Genomic DNA, 23,488 nt, shown 5'->3' with positions numbered 1-23,488 from the left:
GGCGTGACGTGCTGGGTAAGTTTAAACAGTGAGTAGTCAGCCCTTGCTGGAGTACACATTCTGCAGAAGATTGTGTCAGAAAGGGAGAGCGATGGCTCGGTGTGCACAGGTTTGGTTATTGTTCATGTAGTCAAGAAATATTTATTGACCCCTTACTGAACACAAGGATTTAGACCAGGAGGTAGGAACTTAGGGTGAGAGAGGAGTAGATAAGAAGTGAATGTGCATAACTATCCTGTAAAGTAAGATACCTTCCACAAGGGAGGACAACCTCAGAAAAGTCTTTTATTCATTCATGTTCATCAGTAACCATGGATTGAGTACTAAAGGAGCACCCACCAACACAAATGATAAGACATGTTTCTTAAATAGAAGGAGATGGCATTCTAGTAGGATAAACAGACACATAAATAGAACATGATGTTATAGTATATTCGACGACCAGCATAATCATGTTTACTGACTGTTTACTAAGTTCCTGTCACAGATCTAAGTGCCGTATGTTGATCGGTTGATCTTCACACAAAAAGTAGGTATGATTATTGTCTACATTTCACAAATGGCAGTCAGGACCAGAGAGATTACTTGCTCAGTCAAGGTCACTCAGCTAAGATTAAAATCCAGGCAGTTTGACTCCACATTCTTAGCCATTGTTCTAGAGAACTATAGAAGCATGGAAGAGAAATGCATAAGCCAGCTTGGAAGAGGCCAGGGAAGACAGATTCTTCTATTCCACCATTCATTATGTCCTCTCAAAGTCCCAAGGGAATATAAAGATAGCTTATAGAACCTTAGGCCAAATTCATAGTACTTACCAGATTGTATACCATGTAGAGTTTAAGCTCAAAAGACTAAACTTTTTCCCCCAAAGTTTACATAACTTACATTTCCTGTTTAAATTACTGTTTTTTTTTCCAATCCCCTCTATCTCCATAAATACCAAACCTCATTATATGCTTCCAAGGTCTTTATCAGGAATAGTATCAAGTTTATAGGGAAGCTTCTAATACTTGTTTTCAGGGGACCTCTTGGGCCTCCCAGTATGCTACCTAATACCTTTTGGATAGCACTGTGAAGATTCCTGGCTGGATTTGTGTACTGCTAATTCATTATATATCAGTTCCAGTGTTCTGTTTGCAAAATGAAGAAACTAGAATTGTATTTCTCATTCAAATTACTGTAAGTTTTCCAGCTTTCACTTAACTCAGACCCCTCCATCCTCATAACCACCATGGACGTTAGATTGGCAAATAACAAAAGTGGGAGTGTTGTGAAAAGTTGTAACTCTAATGATTTTGTTAAAAACCTCATCAAAAACAGGTGGTGAGAAAGTCAAATGAGAGTGCAGAATTCTTGGAGAAGGACGTTCAGGATGAGGAGATGTGTGTCAGTTAAGACAGCCTTTGTCTGCATATCAGAACCCAACTAAAACAACATAAGCAAGTAAAGGATATTCTCTTGTAACATAACCAATCCTGTCAGGCCCCTTCTTTTCTCCTGTTCTGCTGTTTCATTTGTAAGATTACTGGTATACTTTCAGGTATCAAGACATGTTCATGACAACAATAAGGGAAAAGGGTGAATCTAGCCTCCTTTGTCCCCTTTGAAAAATTTTCCCAAGAGCTACACCCTGAAACTTCAGTTTAAATCTCACTGGCCAAATTTGTGTCACATAGCCTCTGCTAGCTGCAAGGGAATCAGGGGTTGTCAGTGCATTAACTCGGCACATGGCACCCCTGACAAGCAGTGTTTTGACAAGGGCAGGCATATTGGCTTGATAGCTAGCAGTTCTGCAACATTATTCTAAAATTTTCCAATTAAAAAAAAAAAGGAACAGAGAGAAGCCAGTCAAAATAAAATTTTAAACCCTAGGAAATGCAGCTAATTGAATAAATCTGAGCCTGATTTTATCTAAGTAATTTCCTTTCAAGTTCCTTAGATAATCCATGGCCCTAAATCTCATGAGATGAATAGGAGTTAGAGGTTTGGAGAGGGCAGAGAGAGTACAAAGCATTCCTAGTTAAGTCACTGACATGTGAAGCATTTTGTGTGGGAAATTGCAATCCATTCCCAGAGAAGAAATGGCAAAGTAAAGAGTATTAGGAAGGTTACTGGGCCGGTTCATGGAAGGCTTACATGGATTCTTTAAAAACATGTTTATCTGAAGCTAGGGAGGGACTAGGGCCAGACTTATATTTTGGATAACTTACATTTAGTGACTGGGTGTGGGATGGGACAAAAATGATGGAGCAGAAGGTGAAGATAAAAGTGATGAGACAACTGCGTTAATACAGATGGAAGCCATTGAGGACCTGGTCTAGGGGATGCCAGACAGCACACAAATATGAAGAAATATTTCTTTGAGCATCAGAGGAGACTTCTTAGAGGAAGCAGGTTTTTATAACTGACAGTTTAACTTTCTTTTATGCCTCTGTCATCTGTCTTCAGAATCTGAGGCATTCTTACCTCATAGATTTTGTAGCAATTTAAAACCGCAGATGCAGAGGTCCACCTTCAGACCTACTGGATCAGAAGCCAAGAGTTAGGACTTGGGGATGGGTAATAAAATAAATTCCACTGGCTATTCTAATACCAGGCTTTGGTCAACAGCATGTTAGGCCTGACATGACATGAGCAGGACCCCAGCAGCAGATATATTGATAGGAAGAAGAGCATGAGAGCCAAGAATATTCAGTTATGAGACAAGAGATGAAAGTACAGGCAGAAAGGGCATCAATCCTGCAAAAAAGTCAGCAGCATGGCACTTGGCTACAAGGCATTGAGGACTCACGCTATAGGCAGGTGGGAAAGTGGAAGGATCAGAGGAGGGACTGGCCTAGGGAGCCTCAAGGGGCTCCAGGCAAGGCCTCTTTGTTGGAAGAGGAAAGCTGCGTGGCAGTAACCCAAATCATAGCCAAAGGAACATGACAGACCCAGACTCCAAACATTCAAGGCAAATTCATAGCTATACTTTTTGTTGGAGACAAAATTCCTCTGTATATAAAGTAAATGATATGCTAAGCTATTTGATTAAAAAGGGAATTTAGATATTACATAGGTTGGTAAGTAGAGGGAATTGCATTTCCTCATCCTCAGAATAGACTAAAGGACTATCTGAACAGCTCCGATGCGGAAACTGTGAAAAATCCCTACAATTGAATGCTGTCATTCCTTACTCCTTTTGTTGCTTAGAAATCACTGATCATACGCCTAGTGGTTTTGCGGCTACTCCGCACTGTGTCTGATGTCAGCCATTTATTTTGTGCACATCCGACAGACAGGAAGTTTCGTGAAATAGGGTAGAAGAAAGGAGAAGGTAGATAGGCCTGTTGGCTAAGCTTTTCCAACAGCAGTTGCCATTTTTCCCTGGGAAAAATAAAAGTGTTGCCTTTAAACAATGAGCCTCCGATATCTAGGGGTGTGTGTGGTGGTACCCGTGCATCCTGTTCCCTCTGAGGTCATGTGAGTAACTTGCAAGGACTCTTGTGTTTAAAGGCTTTCTCCTAGTGTCCTCCTGAGTCAGAACACATCTGGTATATTTGTGTTGACACTTCCAGGTAAACTCTTCTGCTTTGAATTAGTCAAAAACCATTAACAGTCAGTAAGGCTCAAAAAGGTGTCAAACATGGGGTGTGTGGGTCATCACAGCCCTCCATGCCTGGAGTGGCCTCCTAAGAAAGCCAGCATTAATTGAGCTGCCAGCAGTCACTTCTGAGTACCTAGGGTTGGTCTGAGTGATACCACTCCCCGCATGTCAGCTATAAGCACTCCTCTTCCATCTCCTGAACACAGGTTCTACGAGCACAGGAGGAGTTCTGTGGTGCTCAACTTACCTGGCCTTGAGGTGTTCCCCGGGGACCTTCTGGTGTCAGCTGGAGCCGCGGACTACCTGTGCCATCCACTTCTGCTGCTGAATTCAGGTCCTGTCCGTTCAACTTTTATTACATGCCCACTATGGGGTGGATGTTATAATAAGCAGAGGATATTTACAGAATATTTAATGACTACAAGAACATGCACACTAACAAGTTAGATATCTCACCAACTAGGACAAGCATCAGCCGTGAATTATGGGAACCAACTGAATTGGGCGTCCCACTTACAGAGATGGATAAGTTATGGACCTTCCTCAAAAGGTCCTCTTGTCAAATAATATACCTCATGTCCAGGACCTGGAGCAGGTGCACCAAGTGATGGTCACCTCCCTGGAGCAGGATGCCCTGTCTGGGCTGGTGGGCAGCATCCCTGCCATTGCCGTCATCCACTCCCTGCTCCTGGCCTTCAGCCCCACGCCAGTGTCTCCAACGAGGGTGGTACCCGTGGAGACAAAGGCCCTGGTGACAGCAGATTACTGTTGGAGCAGATTAGAGGGAGGCAGCCTTAAGGGTGGATCTTCTGCATTTTGGAGTCAGTTGTGGAAAAAAAAGAACAGTTGCAGTGTTCGGGACACATTCCCATGGTCCCAATGGTAGCCATTCAGAGCTAAAAGGATACTTGAGTATTATCATTCACCCTGCTAGTTTTTAAACTGGCTTTGTTCTTAGCAGAGCCCTTTTTTACAGAAGAGTCCTTACCTGGAAATCCAGCCCACAAAACAGATCCAGATGGAGTTTCAGTGCTTGAAAATGGGGCGAGTCCCAAAGACTCACCTCCAGGGCATTCCCCTGAAGCGCGGGGCCACCTGTGGCAGCATCCTTGGGAAACCACCCAGCTCTTGCCTCATTCCCATGTGTGTGCCAGGTGAGACCCAGCAAGGAAGGGTGACCTGGTCGTGGTGCCCGCTGGTGTCGGAGGAACGGGATTCAGACTCTTGACTGCTGGCTAGCCCAGTGAGCTCTCCACCAGCCTGTACCAGCCACCTGTTGTACAGGCAGCCCTAGTCTTATGTAAGCAACTCAGCTGTAAGTGAATAAAGTATAAATGACATTCGTAGAGCCATTCAGTCTTTGTAAACCCCTTTCACATCTACTGTCTTAGATAACACAACAATCCAAGTGACCATCTGTCTCATAGGATACAACCATCCAAATGAACACACAAAAAGGGATTCAGTGGACTCAAGGGACTCAAGGCCGGGCCCCTTGACATTAAAGCTAGTTCTAACCACAGTGTAGCCTTAAGAGTTAGACCATGTTCTGTAATACTTTGCACATGCTCTAAACTGAGTAACAACTAAATCAGTACTTGTCAGATGAAGAGTTTCAGCATTGTCTGAAAAATTCTGGGGTCCCATGCCAGACCTTCTGAACTAGAAACTCTGGGAATGGGGCCCAGCAGTATGTTTTTTAATAAGCCCCCAGGTGATTCTTTTGCCAGCTAAAGGTTGAGATCCACTATGCTGAGGAACAAGGTCACAATTGCTGCATGATATTCTTTGTTCATTGCTAGGCGGGTGTGCCTGGCATCGCAGTAGATGCCACATAGTGAAAGATATGGAGCATTCTTCACCATATCCCTCCATGCCCTCATCTCCAGGAGTTTAGAATAGAGTCCTCATGTCCCCAAACCATGGTCTCATGTGCTTCTCCAGAGATACCAATTATCGCAGTTCAATTTGGACATCATAATTTAACTCCAGATGTTTGAAAGCTGAGAGTGGTAAAGCAGATTTGTCTCTAAGGGAGGTTCCACCTAGTCTCCCCTTTAGAAAGATCAATAAGGTGGTCAGAATGAGCAAGGTAATTGATTGGATTCCAGGGTTCCAATGGGAAAAGTCCCTCAAGCACACTCTTTTTTGGTAAATGCTTTCATCTGATGGAAGTATTAATATTATGCACAACCTCCTGATGAATGAGTAGAAACAGAGACAAACCTTTAAGACATCCATTTTGTGTGTGGATTATCAGAACATCTTACCTAAACCTAAGAGATGATTCCCAGCTTTTTCTGGGTTGCATTAAAAATTAATGAAAATGACATAAAAATCAAGAATCCACAATCTAATCTCTTTACTTCCTGATCATCAAAAGAATGTATTACTGAATGACTTCTCGATTTGAGGCAACTCCTAAGGACTCTGTGGATGATGTCCAGTAGAGACAATAAGCCCCTGATCTGTTGATGTCCCCCTATTTCAGGAGTCTGCATTCATCCACACCTGGGGGTTATATGCTAGGGTGGTTTCCAGTGTTAGAATGAAGCCCTTTCAGCCCCCAAAGTCCTATAACTCTGTCTAAAATTAATTATGCAGCATTTTATTGCATTTTATAGATTTCTCCTTGAACGGTAGGGGGAAAAGAGGCTGAAACAGGACAGTATCACCAGAAGGTAGCAATAGAACACCAGCCTTTCAGTTGCAACATTGTTTCATTCACTCAGCTGCATAAATACAAATATTCATTCTGTGCATTCTCAAGAGAGGGAGAGTTAAAGCAGGAAAAATTCTGTTTGGCTCCTTTGGAAAAGCGGGTTTTGTAAAGCACTGCCTTGATTTGTCACTAGTTCCTCAAAGTACTAACATATCTTCTCTAATTTCTTCACCCACCAGAATCCAAAAAGCCAAGATGGCCTTTCTCCAAGAGAGGAGTGGTGAGTGTTGAGCAATTGTCATTTTTGTTTTAATTAAGCCGCCAGTAGCTGGGAAATGAAGGAATGTCTGAAAAGCCTCTTCATCATACTTTACCTTCTTGTGACAGCAGATGGCACAGGAAGTTTAAATTATATCATCACGTTTGTAGTAGTGGATACAGAACTTGCCAAATGATGCCACTTGGTACAGTGATACAGTGCTAATTGCCAGTGGTTAATGAGCTCTGCAAGAAAACAAAGCAGTCCTAATATTGTGATGCCTTACAGCTCCAAATTTATAACTTGACACAGCTTAGGAAACGGCTCACTTGATGGAGAAAACTTGCACAAGCGTATGCCCCAGTTTGCAGTCAGTGTCGAGCATGTTGGGGACATTGAAAAATTAATGAGATATTACAGACACAGATTCCACAGATACATTCTATTTCTGGGAAAGCCAGTTGGATTAATCCTAGTGGATTTTCTTTAATTCCTGGTGCCCTCAATTATTGAAGAGTTATAAATTGAAAATCAGCGGTGCCTGATTCTTTCCTGCCTAGGACGTGAGCTGGCCACAGTGAAACCTTCCCTGCCAACATGCTGAGGACAGAGGGAAGGAGGGTTCCTCAGTCCTGGAGTGAGGAGGAAGGAGAGGAACTGACTGTGTTCACCCCACGACACCTACACACCACAGCCAGCAGCACCAGGAGGGCCTGATGAGTAGTTACTGCACCTCCTTGTGTCAAAAAACAAAAGAAAAATCTGCTCACGTGGCCTCTCCAATCAGTTTGCCATCAGTTGCTGACATCTACCTTGGAGGTTCTATGGATACACATACTTTGATTTTTTTTTTTAAGTACCATAGCTAAGTTAAAGGCTCTCTGAGATTTCAATCCCAGCTGCTCCACTTAATGCTCTGTGACCTTGGCCAAATGAATTCATTTCCCTCAGCTCCAAGTCCTTCCCTGTTTAAGAAAGAAGAAAAAAAAAGCAGATGGTTATAGTACCAGCCTCATAGGGTGGTTGTGACAAATAAGTAATGAATCTGAAGTGTATCCCAGCACTGGGTGCATCTGCAAAAAATCAGTATTGGCCATATTTTTGAGAGTATCATTTGTGACCACGGTTTGGAACATTACTTGTTCTGATAATGAAGTATATGAGTGACTTTCACATTTTTTCAAGGGGAAAAAGTTTGTGTGAGTGTCTTAGTCACATTGGGCTGCCATAAAATACCACAGGCCAGGTGGCCGAAACTGCTAATATTTATTTCTCACATCTCTGGAGGCTGGGAAGTCCCAGATCGGAGTGCCACATGGTTGGGTTCTGGTGAGAGATCTTTTCCTGGCTTCCAGATGGCCTGCTCCACCGTGTCTTCACATGTGGAGAGAGAGCTCTGCTGTCTCTTCCTCTTCTTATAAGGAAACTAATGTCATCATGAGGGCCCTACCGTCATGACCTCATCTAAACCTAATTACCTCCCAACAGTTTCACCTGCAAATAACACTGAGGGGTTTGGGCTTTAAATATATGAATTTTAGGGGAACAGAAACATTCAGTCCATAGGGACACAGTCTAAACATCACAAATTGAAAATCATAAACTGTTAGTAAAACTATAATTTGTCACCAGGGCTGTTGCTCACCAGTCATTCTCATTTTGCCCCTCTTTAGGGACATGATATGACTGTTTTCCTGGCAGGTTTGAGGCAGGGCCTGTGGTGCCGCCTCTCCTGGGATCCTTGCTTATTTAAATGGAGGCAGAGTCAGTTGTTAGTCAGGTCTGGGGTCTCAGCATGCATGCCGTCGTGTCCAACTCTTTGTGACCCCATGGACTGTAGCCCACCAGGCTCCTCTGTCTATAGAATTCTCCGGGCAAGGATACTGGAGTGGGTTGCCATTTCCTTCTCTAAGATGAGTGGAAGGGGCATCTCCCATCAGCTCTCCTGAGGGCTCCTCCAGAGCAGGAAGCTAGATTGTGCTTTCAGAAGGGAAGACTTACCTAAGGAAGGGATATACTTACAAGTTTTTATGATCCATCTGTTTTTTTCCCATAAAGTAATTTGTTCCACATGTACTGAATAACTGTATGTGCCAAATGCTGGACTAGGTACGTAAGATGCCAAGATGCTCATTCTCAGCTTACAGTTGAGAAGGTCAGACTGACATGTAAATTGGAAAAAAATTAGATAAATGGCTTGCATAATGTTGGAGGTGGATAGGCAGAGGTGGAGATACACAAAGAACAATCAGTGAAATGACAAAATGTTTCAGTAAATGTTCTCAGTCAGTAATGGAGGGAAATTCATTTCTTAAAGGCCCACTTTTAAAGGGACACAATGTCTGGTCTCCTTAAAATTTAGTGTCTACTCCTCTATCTTTTTAGCCTTTTTTATTGAGCAGTTCATATCTATGTAAATGATAATCCACATCAATATCACACACTACCATATTGTAATGTATTTCCCCAATCTATCACAGATACTTCCTTTCCTTACCTTTCTTTCTTCTCTCCTTCCTTTCTTCCCAACCATCAGTAACAATATCTGTAATAAAAGCAAGCACATATATAATTTTTACCATGTTACCAGGTAGTGTTTCTGTTTACATATTCCTGTTTAAGTATTTCATAGTTTACATATGTTAGCTCATTAATTCTCACAACAAACCAACAAGGTAGGTAACATTATCATCCCCATTTTGCAAATGGGGAAACTGAGGTTCAGAGAGGTTTGAATAGCTTGCCTGAGATCGCACAGCTCATAAGTGACAGTGGGAATATGTCTCAGCAGCCCCGGGCAGCACTGCTCTGAATCTGTTTTAGCCCCCATACCAAATTGCTGCTCCAGCTGTGGGGTCTATAACCAGACCTGGGTACTCCCTCCCTCCTCCTCATCTTCACAGCTCTCAAAGATCCTGTCTCTCCTCACCAATTCAAGTCAACCACTAGGAAGTCCACATATTCACATACAGTCAACCCTCTGTGTCTGTAGGTTCTGTATCCTTGAATTCAGCCAACTGCAAATAAAAAATATTTGAAAAAATACTCCGAAATTTCCAAAAAGCAAAACTTGAATTTGCCATGCAGCAACAACAGTATACATACTATTTACATTGTGTTAGGTGTAAGTAGTCTAGTGGGCTTCCCTTATAGCTCAGTTGGTAAAGAATCTGCCTGCAATGCAGGAGACCTGGATTCGATCCCTGGGTTGGGAAGATCCCCTGGAGAAGGGAAAGGTTACCCTCTCCAGTATTCTGGCCTGGAGAATTCCATGGACTGTATAGTCCATGGGGTCAGAAAGAGTCAGACACAACTGAGTGACTTTCACTTTAGAGGTGATTTAAAGTATATGAGAAGATGTGTGTAGACTATATGAAAATACTTTTTATATAAGGGACTTTAGCATCTGTACATTTTGGTATCTGAAGAGGTCCTAGAACCAGTCCCCCTAGGATACTGAGGGCTGACTATATACCAATTTATTCCAGTTCCATATCACCAGTGTCTACTACAAACTTTCATCCCACCTACCTCTTAGGTATTTTTTAATTGGAGGAAAATTGCTTTACGATGTTGTGATGGTTTCTGTAGTACAGTGCTAATCAGTCATAATTGTGCATATACCTCCTTCCTCTTAAGCCTCCATCCCCTCCTCTGATCCCACCCCTCAAGATCATCACAGACCATCTAGCTGGGTAACCTGTGTTATATAACAGCTTCTCACCAGGTACCTATTTTAAACATGGTAGTGTATATATGGTACTGGCACAAAAACAGAAATATAGACCAATGGAACAAGATAGACAGCCCAGAGATAAACCCACTCCATTTGTTCCACTCTCTCCTTCCCCCACTATGTCCAGAAGTCAATTATCTATATCTGCATCTCCATTCTGCCCCGCCAATAGGTTCATTGATACCATTTTTCTAGATTCCATGTATATGTGTTAATATACAATATTTTTTTTTTCTTTCTGACTTCACTCTGTATGACAGGCTCTAGGTTCATCCATCTCACTAGAACTGACTCAAATTTGTTTCCTTTTATGACTGAGGAATATTCCATTGTGTATACGAACCACATCTTCTTTATCCGTTCATCTGTCAGTGGACATCTAGGTTGCTTCTCTGCCCTACCTGTTGTAAATAGTGCTGCTATGAACTTTGGGGTACATGTGTCTTTTTCAGTTATGGTGTTCTCAGAGTATGTGCCCAGTAGTGGGATTGCTGGGTCATATGGTAGTTTTATTCCTAGTTTTTTAAGAAATTCCTATGCTGTTCTCCATACATCAGTATGAAATCTCCCATACTGTTACATATAGTGACTGTATCAATTTACTTTCCCACCAAACAGTGCAAGAGGGTTCCCTTTTCTTGCACATCATTTCTAGAATTTACTGTTGGTAGGTTTTTGGATGATGGCCATTCTGATTGGTGTGAGGTGATACATCATTGTAGTTTTGATTTGAATTTCTGTAGTAATTAGTGATATTCAGTGTCTTCATGTGTTTATTGGCCATCTGTATGTCTTTGGAGAAATGTCTGTTAAGGTCTTCTGCCTGTTTTTGATTGGGCTGGTTTTTTTTTTTTCTGATATTGCACTATATGAGCTGCTTATATATTTTGGAGATTAATCCTTTGTCAGTTGTTTCATATACCATTATTTTCTCCCATTCTGAGTTCTCTAGTGCTCAGTCGTGTCCAAATCTTGCTGACCCCATTGATCGTAGCCTGCCAGGCCCTTCTGTCCGTGGGATTCCCAGATGGGAATACTCGAGTGGGTTTCCATTTCCTTCTCTCATCTTCAAGGTTGTCTTTTAATCTTGTCTATTGTTTCCCTTGCTGTGCAAAAGCTTTTAAGTTTCATTAGGTTCCATTTGTTTGTTTTTGTTTTTATTTCCATTACTCTAGGAGGTAGGTCAAATAGAATCTTGCTGTGATTTACTTGTACTGCCTAAGTTTTCCTCTAAGAGCTTTATAGTTTCTAGCCTTATATTTAAGTCCTTAATCCGTTTTCAGTTTATTTTTGTGTAAGGTGTTAGGAAGTGTTCTGTTTTCATTCTTTTACATATGTCCAGTCTTCCTAGCACCACTTATTAAAGAGGCTGTCTTTGCCCCATTATATATTATTGCCTCTTTAGTCAAAGATAAGGTGCCCATAGGTACATGGGTTTATCTCTGGGCTGTCTGTCTTGTTCCATTGGTCTATATTTCTGTTTTTGTGCCAGTACCATACTGTCTTGATGACTGTAGCTTCATAGTATAGTCTAAAGTCAGGAAGATTGAATCCTCTTGTTCTGTTTTTTCCTTTTCAAGGTTGCTTTAGCTATTCAGGGTCTTTCATGTTTCCTTACAGACTGAAATTTATTGTTCTAGTTCTGTGAAAAATACCATTGGTAGTTTGAAAATGATTGCATTGAATCCGTACATTGCTTTGGATAGTATAGTCATCTTTACAATATTGATTCTTCCAATCCAAGAGCATGGTGTATCTTTCCATCTGTGTCATGTTTAATTTCTTTCATCAATGTATTATAGTTCTCAGAAATAGAGGTCTTTTGTCTCTTTAAATAGGTTTTTTCCTAGATATTTTACTCTTTTTGTTACAATGTTGAATGGGCTTGTTTCCTTAATTTCTCTTTCTGATTTTTTGTCCTTAGTGTATAGGAATGCAGAGGATTTCTGTGTATTAATTTTATATCCTGCAGCTTTACTATATTCATTGATTAGCTCTAATAAGTTTCTCATGGCATCTTTAGGGCTTTCTATGTATAGTATCATGTTATTTGAAAACAGTGAGAGTTTTACTTTTTATTTTCCAGTCTGCATTCCTTTTCTTTCCTTTTCTTTGGTTGCTGTGGCTAGGAGAGGACTTCCAAAACTATGTTGAATAGTAATGGTTAGAGTGGGCACCCTTGTCTTGTTCTTGTTCTTAGAGTTAATGCTTTCAGTTTTTCACCACTGAGAATAATGTTTTCTGTGGGTTTGTTGTATATGGCCTTTATTATGTTGAGGTATGTTCCTTCTGTGCCTACTTTCTGGAGAGTTTTTATCATAATAAAAATTTTGAATTTTGAACGATAAGTGTTGAATTTTATCTAAAGTTTTCTCTGCATCTATTGAGATGATCATATGGTTTTTACCTTTCAGTTTGTTAATATGGTGTATCACATTGATTGATTTGCATATGTTGAAGAATCCTTGCATCTCTGGGGTAAAGCCCACTTGATCATGATGCGTAATCCTTTTAATGTGTTGTTGGATTCTATTTGTTAGAATTTTGTTGAGGATTTTTGCATCTTGTTCACCAGTGATATTGGCATATAATTTTCTTTTTTTGTGTTATTGTTGTCTGGTTTTGGTATGAGGGTAAAGGTGGCCTCATAGAATGAGTTTGGGAATCTTCCTTCCTCTGCAATTTTCTGGAAGAGTTTGAGCAAGATAGGTGTTACCTCTTCTCTAACTTTTGGCAGAATTCACCTGTGAAGCCATCTGGTCCTGGGCTTTTGTTTGTTGGAAAATTTTTAATTACCATTTCTATTTCCATGCTTGTGATTCATCTGTTCATATTTTCTATTTCTTCCTGGCCTAGTTTTGTTAGATTATACTTTTCTAAGAATTTGTCCATTTCTACCAGGTTGTCCATTTTATTGCATATAGTTGCTCTTATGATCCTTTGTATCTTTGTATTGTCTGTTGTAACGTCTCCTTTTTTATTTCCAGTTTTATTGATTTGAGTCTTCTTTTTTTCTTGATGAGTCTGGCTAATAGTTTGTCGATTATTTTTGTCTTCTCAAAGAACCAGCTTTAATTTTATTGATCTTTGCTTTTGTCTCTTTCATTTCTTTTTCACTTATTTCTGCTCTGATCTTTATGATTTCTTTCCTTCTTCTAACTTTGGGAGCTTTGTTCTCTTTCTTTTTTTTTTTTAAATGCAAATTTTTATTTTTTTTTGTTTGTTTTTTCTTTTTTTTTTTAGATGTAAGGTTAGATTTTTTTTTTTTTTTTTTTGGTGTTTCTCTTGTTTCTTGAGGTAGACTTGTATTGCTGTAAACTCCCCTCTTAGCACTCCTTTACTGCATCCCATAGGTTTGGGGTTATCATGTTTTCACTGTCATGTGTTTCTAAAAATCTTTCTTCTACTAACTTTGGGGGTGGGTTGTTCTTTTTGTATTGGGTTAGGTGTAAGATTACATTGTTTATTTGATGTTTCTCTTGTTTCTTGAGGTAGGCTTGTATTGCTGCAAACTTCCCACTTAGCATTGCTTTTCCTGCATCCCATAGGTCTTGAGTTGTCATGTTTTCACTTTGTCGTTCCTCTTTGATTTCTTCAGTGACCTCTTGTTTATTCAAAAGCATATTGTTTAGCCTCCATATGTTTGTGTTTTTTAGTTTGTTTGTTTTTTTCCCCTGTAGTTGATAAACACAGCCTTACAGCATTGTGGTCAGAAAAGATGCTTGAAATGATTCCAGTTTTTTTTAATTTACCAAGGCTTTATTTATGACACAAGATATGATCTATCCTGGAGACTGTTCCGTGTGTACTTGGGAAAAAAGTGAAATCTACTGTTTTGGATTGAAATGCCCTGTAGATACCAATTAGGTCCAACTGGTCCAACATATCATGTAAAGCTTATGTTTCCTTATTAATTTTCTCTCTGGATGATCTGTTCATTGGTGTGAGTGGGTGTTAAAGTCCCCCACTACTATTTTGTTACTGTCGATTTCTCCTTTAATAATTGTTAGCATTTGCCTTATGTATTGAGGTGCTCTATGTTGGGTACATATATGTTTATAATTTTTATGTCTTATTCAACTGATCCCTTGATCATTATGTAGTATCCTTCCTATCTCTTATAATGGTCTTTATTTTGAAGTCTATTTTATCTGAGGAGTATTGCTACTCCCTTTTTCTTTTGATTTTTCTTTGCAGGGAATACCTTTTTCCAATCCCTCACCTTCAGTCTGTATGTGTCCCTAGGTCTAAATTAGGTCCCTTGTAGAGAGAATATATTGGGGTCTAGTTTTTGTATCCATTCAGCAAGTCTTTATCTTTTGGTTGAAGCATTTAGTCCATTTTCGTTTAAGGTAATTATTAATATGTATGATCCTGTTACCTTTTACTTTTCTGTTTTGGGTGTTTTTTTTAATAGGCTTTTTGTTTCTCTTGTGTTTCCTGTCTACAGAAGCTCCTTTAAGATTTGCTCTAAAGCTAATTTGGTGGTGCTGAATTCTCTTTTGCTTATCTGTAAAGCTTTTGATTTTTCCTTCAAAACTGAATGAGATCTTGCTGGATACAGTAATCTTGGTTGTACATTTTTTTCCTCTCATCATTTTCAGTATATCCTGCCATTCCCTTATGACCTGCAGAATTTCTGTTGCAAGATCAGCTGTTAGCCTTGTGGGGATCCCCTTATATGTTATTTTTTGCTTTTACCTTGCTGCTTTTGACATTTTCTCTTTGTGTTTAACTATCATTGCTGTGATTAATATGTCTTGGCATATTTCTATTTGAGTTCATTCTGTATGGGACTTCCTGGACTTGGGTGGCTGCTTCCTTTCCCATGTTAGGGAAGTTTCCAACTATAGTCTCCTCAAATATTTTCTCAGACCCTTTGTTTTCCTCTTCTTCTTCTGTTGTTGTTCATTTGCTCAGTCTTGTCTGACTGTTTGTGACCCCTTGGACTGCAGCAGGCCAGGCTTCCCTGTCTTTCACCTTCTCCCAGAGCTTGCTTAAACTCATGTCCATTGAGTCAATGATGCCATCCAACCATCTCATCCTCTGTTGTCCCCTTCTCCTCCTGCCTTCAATTTTTCCCAGCATCAGGGTCTTTTCTGATTAGTCACTTCTTCCCATCAGGTGGCAAAGTATTGGAATTTCAGCTTCAGGATCAGTCCTTCCCATGAATATTTAGGACTGATTTCCTTTATCATGGACTTGTTTGATCTCCTTGCAATCCAAGGGACTCTCAAGAGTCTTCTTCAACACCACAATTCAAAAGCATCAATTCTTCATCACTCAGCCTTCTTTATGGTCCACCTCTCACATCCATACGTGACTATTGGAAAAACCATAGCTTTGACCATACCAATCTTTGTTGGAAAAGTAATGTCTCTGCTTTTTAATATGCTGTCTAGGTTTGTCATAGCTTTCCTTCCAAGGAGCAAACTTCTTTTAATTTCATGGTTGCAGTCACCATCTGCAGTGATTTTGGAGCCCAAGAAAATAAAGTCTGTCACTGCTTTCATTGTTTCCCCATCTATTTGCCATGAAGTGATGGGACAGGATGCCATGATCTTAGTTTTTTGAATATTGAGTTTTAAGCCAAGCTTTTTCACTCTCCTCTTTCACTTTCATCAAGGAGTTCTTGAGTTCCTCTTCTCTTTCTGCTTATTAGGGTAGTGTCATCTGCATATCTGAGGTTGTTGATATTTCTCCCAGCAATCTTGCTTCCAGCTTGAGCTTCATCCAGCCTGGCATTTTGCATGATGTACTCTGCATAGAAGTTAAATAAACAGGGTGACAATATACAGCCTTGACATACCCCTTTCCCAATTTGGAACCAGGCTGTTGTTCCATGTCCGGTTCTAACTGTTGCTTCTTGACCTGCATACAGATTTCTCAGGAGGCAGGTTAGGTATTTTGGTATTCCCATCTCTTTCAGAATTTTCCACAGTTTGTTGTGATCCACATAGTCAAAGGCTGTGGCGTAGTTAATAAAGCAGAAGTAGATGTTTTTCTGAAAGTCCCTTGCTTTTTCTATGATCCAGTGGATGTTGGCAATTTGATATCTGATTCTTATGCCTTTTCTAAATCCAGCTTGTATATCTGGAAGTTCTCAGTTCACATACTGTTGAAGCCTAGCTTGAAGGATTTTGAGCAGTACCTTACTAGCATGTGGAATAAGCACAATTGTGCAGTAGTTTGAACATGCTTTGACATTGTCCTTCTTTGAAATTGGAACGAACACTGACCTTTTCCAGACCTATGGCCACTGCTGAGTTTTCCAAATTTGCTGGCGTATTGAGTGTAGCACTTGAATAGCATCATCTTTTAGTATTTGAAATAACTCAGCTGGAATTCAGTTACCTCCACTAGCTTTGTTTCTAGTAATGCTTCCTAAAGCCTACTTCACTTCACACTCTAGACTGTCTGGCTCTAAGTGAGTCATGTAAGTAATAACCATTGTGGTTATCCAGGTCATTAAGACCTTTTTTGTATGGTTCTTCTGTGTATTCTTGGCCCTTCTTTATATCTTCTGCTTCTGTTAGTTCCATCCCATTGCTGTCCTGTATTGTGCCCATCTTTGCATGAAATGTTCCCTCGGTATCTCTGATTTCTTGAGGAGATCTCCAGTCTTTCCCATTCTGTTGTTTTCACCTCTTTCTTTGCATTGTTCCCTTATGAAGACTTTCTTATTGTTCTTCTCATTGAAGGTCCTTGTTAAACATTTCTTATATCTTCTTGATCCATGCCTTCATTCTATTTATCTGTGCCTCCATTTTATTTTCAAGATTTTGGGTCATCTTTACTATCATTACTCTGAATTCTTTTTCAGGTAGACTGCCTGTTTCCTCTTCATTTGTTTGGTCTTGTGGGTTTTTACCATGTTCCTTCATCTGCTGCATGTTTCTCTGTCTTCTTATTTCGTGTAGTTTGCTGTGTTTGGAGCCTCCTTTCTGCAGGCTGGAGGGCATAGTTCCTGTCTGTGGAACCTGCACCCGTGGGTGGTATTGGACCAGTGCCTTGTGAAGAAGGCCTCCTGATTGAGGGGACTTGTACCTGTCATCTGGTGGATGGAACTGAACCTTGTCTCTCTGAAGGGCCTTGTTTTGTCCAGCAGTGTGTTTGGGGTGTCTCTGGTCTTGGTGTGGCTTTCAGCAGCCTGTCTGCTAATGGGCAGGGTTATGTTCCTATTTTGCTGAAGGGTTGGCATGAGGCGTCTGGCACTGAAGCTTACTGGCTTTTGGGTGGGGCCTAGTCTTAGTGTTGAGATAAAGGCCTTTGGGAGAACTCTTGCCAAATAATGTCTCATGGAGTTGGGGATTCTCGGTGGTTCAAAGTCCTGGAATTGGGTCTTGCAACTTGGAGATTCAAGCATGACCTCTTACTGTAGCACCAAGACTTCACAGGCCACACAGAAGACAAAACTCCAAGACAGTTGGTGAAAGCAACACTCACCAACCAAGAACACCCAAAGAAACTGACAGACTTATAAAGAGAATAGAGAAAAAAGAATAAAAACAGGAATCAAAAACAAAGAGAGCAGTCAAGCCAATAAAGAAACTCATAAATGGAAATGAATACTAAAAACTAGACTAGCAAAAAGACAAAATCAAAAATATGGGGGGAAATGCAGTATAACTAAAGAGTATTGTAAAAATAGGGAAAAAAAGTAAGTTTATTTAAAAATAAGGTGTTTTTTAAAAAGGAAAAAGTAAGTTAAAAAGTAAAAATTAAAGGAATAATAAAGAACATTACAGTACAAACGGAGAGAGTGGTATAAGAAGAATGTCCTCCTGAGTCCTCCATTGTCCTCTCCACACGGTGTGCACCAGTCTGCCTGCTCAGAAAGTCCTCCAGTATTTCTAGGAAAGTCTCTGAACCTGCTGTGGATGCTGTGGGGTCAGCTCAGACTCAGATCTGACCTTACTCTCGCTTGCTCCCCAAATCCACAGTTTCCCCCAAAGTCTAGAGTCTCAGGCTAATTGCAGAGATTTAATCTGCTGCACTTATGGATACAGGAGTGAATTCCCATCCTCCTCTTTATTCACACAGCCCCTGGTGCTCCACTTTGGTTTGGGGCCCACCTCTGTAGGCCACCCTCAAGTGTCTTCCCCACCCAGACCAGAGGGGGCAGAAGTAGCAGCTCATTAAGACTCACTTGCTCAGTCAGGCTGGCAAGAAGAAGGGCTTTGGAAGCCTCAGATGGGGAGTGCCTGCTGCAGCCAAAGCCTATGGGAAGTTTCCACAGTCTGATGTGGGTCATGCATTCTCCCAGGGGATTGGCCCAAGTCTTGGGTCTCTCAGTAGAGCTAATTGCATGGGCTCCCAGGGAGGTATGGGTTGTAACCTGTGCCTGCTCACAGCCTGATGACAGCTGCTCCTTCTAGAGTTGGGACTGCAGTAGCAGTATTTTGTCCCCTACCTCAGGCCTTCTCCGTGGCTTTGGCAGTGGCCACTTGGCTTGCATTCCCCACTCTGGGATCATAAACTGCAGTTGTGTCTAGTTCTGCCACTGGTGCTCACTGGCTTAGGTGGTGGCTTTGGCCAGGCATATCTACCTCTTGTTCAGTCACTAAGTTGTGTCCGACTCTTTGCCACCCCATTAACTGCAGCACACAAGGCTTTCCTGTCCTTCACTGTCTCCCAAAGTTAGCTCAAACTCAATGTTCATTGAGTCAGTAGTGCCATCTAACCATCTCATCCTCTGTCACCCCCTTCTCCTCTTTGTCCTCAATCTTTCCCAGCATCAGGGTCTTTTCCAGTGAGACGGCTTTTCACATCAGGTAGACAAAGTATTGAAGCTTCAGCATCAGTCCTTCCAATAATACTCAGGGTTGATTTTCAGTAGGATTGGCTGGCTGGATCTCCTTGCTGTCCAAGGGACTTTCAAGTGTCTTCTCCAACACCACAGTTCAAAAGCATCAATTCTTGGGTGCTCAGCCTTCTTTATGGTCCAACTCTCACATCCATATATGAGTACTAGAAAAACCATAGCTTTGACCATGTGGACTTGTGTCAGCCAAGTGATGTCTCTGCTTTTGAATATGCTGTCTAGATTTATCATAACTTTTCTTCCAAGGAGCAAGCGTGTTTTAATTTCATGGTTGCAGTCACCATCTGCAGTAATATTGAAGCCCAAGCCCTGTCTGTCACTGTTTCCATTGTTTCCTCATCTATTTGCCATGAAATGATGGGACTGGATGCCATTATGTTACTTTTTTGAATGTTGAATTTCAAGCCAGTTTTTCACTCTCCTCTTTCACCCTCATCAAGAGGTTCTTGAGTTCCTCTTCAGTTTCTGCTATTAGAGTGGTATCATCTGCATATCTGAGGTTGTTGATATTTCTCCCAGCAGTCTTTATTCCAGCTTGAGCTTCATCCAGCCTGGCATTTTGCATGATGTACTCTTATTTATAAGCTAAATAGCCATGTCTAGTTCTAACTGTTGCTTCCTGTCCTGCATGCAAGTTTCTCAGGAGGCAGATTAGATGGTCTGATATTTCCATCTCTAAGACTTTTCCATGGTTTGTTGTAATCTACACAACCAAAGGCTGTAGCATAGTCAATGAAGCAGAAGTAGATGTATTTTTGGAATTCCTTTGCTTTTTCTATGATCCAACAAATGTTGGTAAATTGATCTCTGATTCCTCTGCCTTTTCTAAATCCAGATTGTACTTCTGGAAGGTCTTGGTTCACGTATCGTTGAAGTCTAGCCTGAAGGATTTTGAGCATTACCTTGCAAGTGAAATGAGTGCAATTGTGTGGCAGTTTGAACATTCTTTGGCATTGCCCTTCTTTGAGATTGGAATGAAGAGTGATCTTTTCCAGTCCTTTGGCCATTGCCGAGTTTCCCAAATTTGTGGCATATTGAGCACAGCACTTTAACAGCATCTTCTTTTAGGATTTGAAATAGCCCAGTTGAAATTCCATCACTTCCACTGTCTTTGTTCATGGTAATTCTTCCTAAGGCCCATATGACTTCACACTCTAAGATATCTGGCTGTAGGGGAGTGATTACACCATCATGGTTATCTGGGTCATTAAGACCTTTTTTGTATATATCTGTATATATCTGCCTCTGGGGTTGGGCAATTCACAGCTGTTGCTCATCCCACCTATGGCATTTTTGAAGGTGAGTTCCTGTGATCCGCCAATGCAGGGAGTTAGAGGCTCCCTGCTGCAATGATCTCTTGCCTCTCTGAGAGGCCCAGTCTTTTCCCTGGACTCCCTCAGCTGTATCATACTAGCCTTCTCAGAATATCTTCAGAGCAGTCAACACTGGTGCTCTTCCTGGGGTCCTGCTCCTGAAGCCTGAGCCCCCAGCCCCGACTCGCAACAGTGGGCATGAGTGCAAGCCACTCCTCAGCTGGGAAGTGCTGTTTGGCAACGAACTCTGTGGTGAATTCTCTCTGTTTGCCTTCTGAGCACCTGTTGCTTTGTTCCCCTCTGAGGTTTCCAAACTCCCCCTTGTCCTCACCTGTGAGAAGATTTCTGAATGTCCTGGAACTTTTCCTCCTTCACAGTTCCCTCCCCAGAGTGCTGGTCCCCATCCCTAAATCTTTTTTTTTTTTTAATCTTTATCTTTTGCCCTACCTCATTCTGAGAAGATTGGCTTTCCTTTTTGGAAGTCAAGGATCTTCTGCTAGCATTCAGAATGTGTGCTGTATGAGTTGATCCACTTGGAGATGTATTTTTGATGTATTTGTGGGGAGGAGGTTGATCTCCCCATCTTATTCCTCTGCCATCTTGAAAGTCCCCCCACCTCTTAGTTATTAAATTCGAGCCCTGAGAATTAACCTTGACTTATTTTCTTTATCTTCTATGTTCTCTCAAATACCCTTAACATCTTCTCATTGCCTCTCCACCGGAAGCCAGTGCCACCATAGCGGAAGGAGCACAACTTCCAGTAATGGGTCTGTAACTCTAAAGTTAGCATTTCCTTTGAGAGGACTGTCCCTTCCCTTCTCGCTATCATATCCACCAAGCACTTTGGTCAGGAGGTTGGTCAGATCCTTAGCCACAGTGAGTGTTCTTCAAGGTAGAGGGCTGGCGCCCACTTTCCCCATGTCCAGTCCGTCTTCCATTGCCTCAGCTTCCATATTTTCCAACTGACTGCTGATTTTTAATTTCCACAACATGCAGTCACTGTGGTTTCAGACATCAACGAAAGGCACATGTCCCAATTGCTGTAGGAGGTCCCCAACCAGCTCCAAGATTTCTCTGCTACTATGAAGTTAATAAGTCTCTAATAAGTTTCTTCTTTTGGTGCCATAAACCTAGCAGAGAATTCAGCCATAGCCCTTTAGCACTTTCTCAAATTGTTACAGGGTTGCCTTTCTGACACACAGGGAGCTACATCCCCACAATAGCAGATAAGCCTTCCTTCTCTGGCTCCTTTACCTAAAGTTGAATGATGTCTACCAAACCACTAGATCCAAGCTAGCATCATGAACCCTGAAGCAATACAGCAAGTTAAAATGTCCTTTGTGATAAACATTCATCTGAAAGTCATCCAAGTTGACTTTAGAAAGCCTCACATTGTTATTTGATAGCTTCTTCCTGGTTTAGTTGCTAAAATGAACTCTTAAAATGAGTAATTCATGATGTTGCAAGAGAATAGTGAATGAGTCAGAAAAATTAAAAAGTCACAATAGAGTAAGTTTCAAAAGGATATATGAATGTGATACCATTAAAAATTAATTATAAATACAATAAGAAAAATGTTTTCAGTAGTTACCTGGGGGTGTGGGGAGCCAGTGGAGATTACAGGTAACTTTGATTTTCTTTGTAGTTTTGTTTCTCAAGTTTTCTACAGAAACCATATATCACCTTTGAACCTGATTCTTTTGACTAATATTATTTAAAAATAAAAATTATAACTAAAATAAATAGGTGTTCCACTCTAAGGAAACGAGAGTTTCTAGCAGATCCTGGTATTCTCCAGCTGAGAATTACTGTATTGGGAAGTTCCTTTAATACTCTGGACTTTATTTAGTCATCTGCTAAATGAGGGGTTGAACAAAGATCTCCAAGGTCCCTTCTGATGGTAAAGTCCATCAGAAAAGTTAGACTGTGAAGGACTGGCTTTTGCAGGGTGCGCACTAGACAGAAATCGATCTGTTTTTTATGGCTCCAGCTTTTTTTTTTTTAATTAGTAAAATGAGAGGTTTGTATCAGCCATGTTCACCAGCCTTTCTCCTCCACATCTGACATTCTGAACTCCTTTGGGTCAGACTCGCTCAGAAACGGCTTTTCACCTGTTAGTGATTCATAGACAAAATGTGCAGCCTGATCTCCTGCATGTGGGACCGTGAAACAAAGATGCTGAGTCTACCAGAGGTGTATCATTAAAAGAATTCAAGTTTGAAAATCCTGTTCTTACAATCTCTTAGCAGGGCAAAGACAAGCACAAGCTTATATCTGATCTGGAAGACTGCCTGTCCTCTTTGAAGATTACAGACTTCAGGGATTATGAGTTCCACACCCTGAAGGTATCTCCTGATTTGTTTTCTATGTGGCTTCTTTTTTTATTTTCATCACTATTATAAGATGTCAGATTATTGTGTTGTTCATAATAATAGCAAAGTGCAGGAGAGAAGCCCAGACCAGGGTAGAAGGAGGTCTGCTCTCTCTAAAGTACATTGAAACCTCGGGAATGTCATTTTATCTTAAATAAAGTGATGGACATGAGAGTACTTTGTAAACCATGAAGTCCTGTACAAATGTTAATAGTTGTTACAACTCTTCTCCTCAGTAGGCCTTCATTTCCTCATTTGAAAAATAAGCTGGTTTTTATAAAACAATTTCTGATGGTCTCTTTAAACTCTCATTTCATGATTCTTTAGTAGTTAATTTCAGCAAGTGTTACTCGTGGAACCTGGATCAGATTTCCCAGTTCTGGGTTTGGGATTCTTTTTAAACTGTAAATAACGTGTCCATCCCATGCATGGGAGGAATTGATATCCCAAAGTCGTGCAGAAAGAACTGTGGTTTGGGTGCCTCTGCCCAGAGGGATGGGCTTCCTGGTGACTCAGACAGTAAAGAATCTGCCTGCAATGCAGGAGACCCAGGTTCCATCCCTGGGTCAGGACGATCAACCCCTGAGTTGAAAAGATCCCCTGAAGAAGGGAATGCCTCCCCACTCCAGTTGGAGAATTCCATGGTCATAGGAACCTGGCAGACTGCAGTCCATGGGGTCCCAAAAGGTCAGACAGGACTGAGCAACTAACACTTTCAGTTTTTCACTTGCATCCA

At 41.1% G+C, this 23,488-nt stretch overlaps 1 protein-coding gene across 1 annotated transcript in view; it reads left to right on the top strand.

Annotated features, from left to right (window-relative positions):
* PLEKHG7 (pleckstrin homology and RhoGEF domain containing G7) overlaps positions 1-23,488 on the top strand; it is a 90,510-nt gene that overhangs the window by 16,211 nt on the left and 50,811 nt on the right. The window contains exons 4-6 of the mRNA XM_043446476.1: positions 3,793-3,920; positions 6,488-6,528; positions 22,627-22,725. Of these exons, the coding sequence (XP_043302411.1) occupies positions 3,793-3,920; positions 6,488-6,528; positions 22,627-22,725 (268 nt within the window). The remainder of the gene's footprint in view (positions 1-3,792; positions 3,921-6,487; positions 6,529-22,626; positions 22,726-23,488) is intronic.

This window comes from Cervus canadensis, chromosome 25, assembly GCF_019320065.1.
Source record: "Cervus canadensis isolate Bull #8, Minnesota chromosome 25, ASM1932006v1, whole genome shotgun sequence".
NCBI lineage: Eukaryota > Metazoa > Chordata > Mammalia > Artiodactyla > Cervidae > Cervus > Cervus canadensis.
This window is presented reverse-complemented; position numbering and strand designations above follow the sequence as displayed.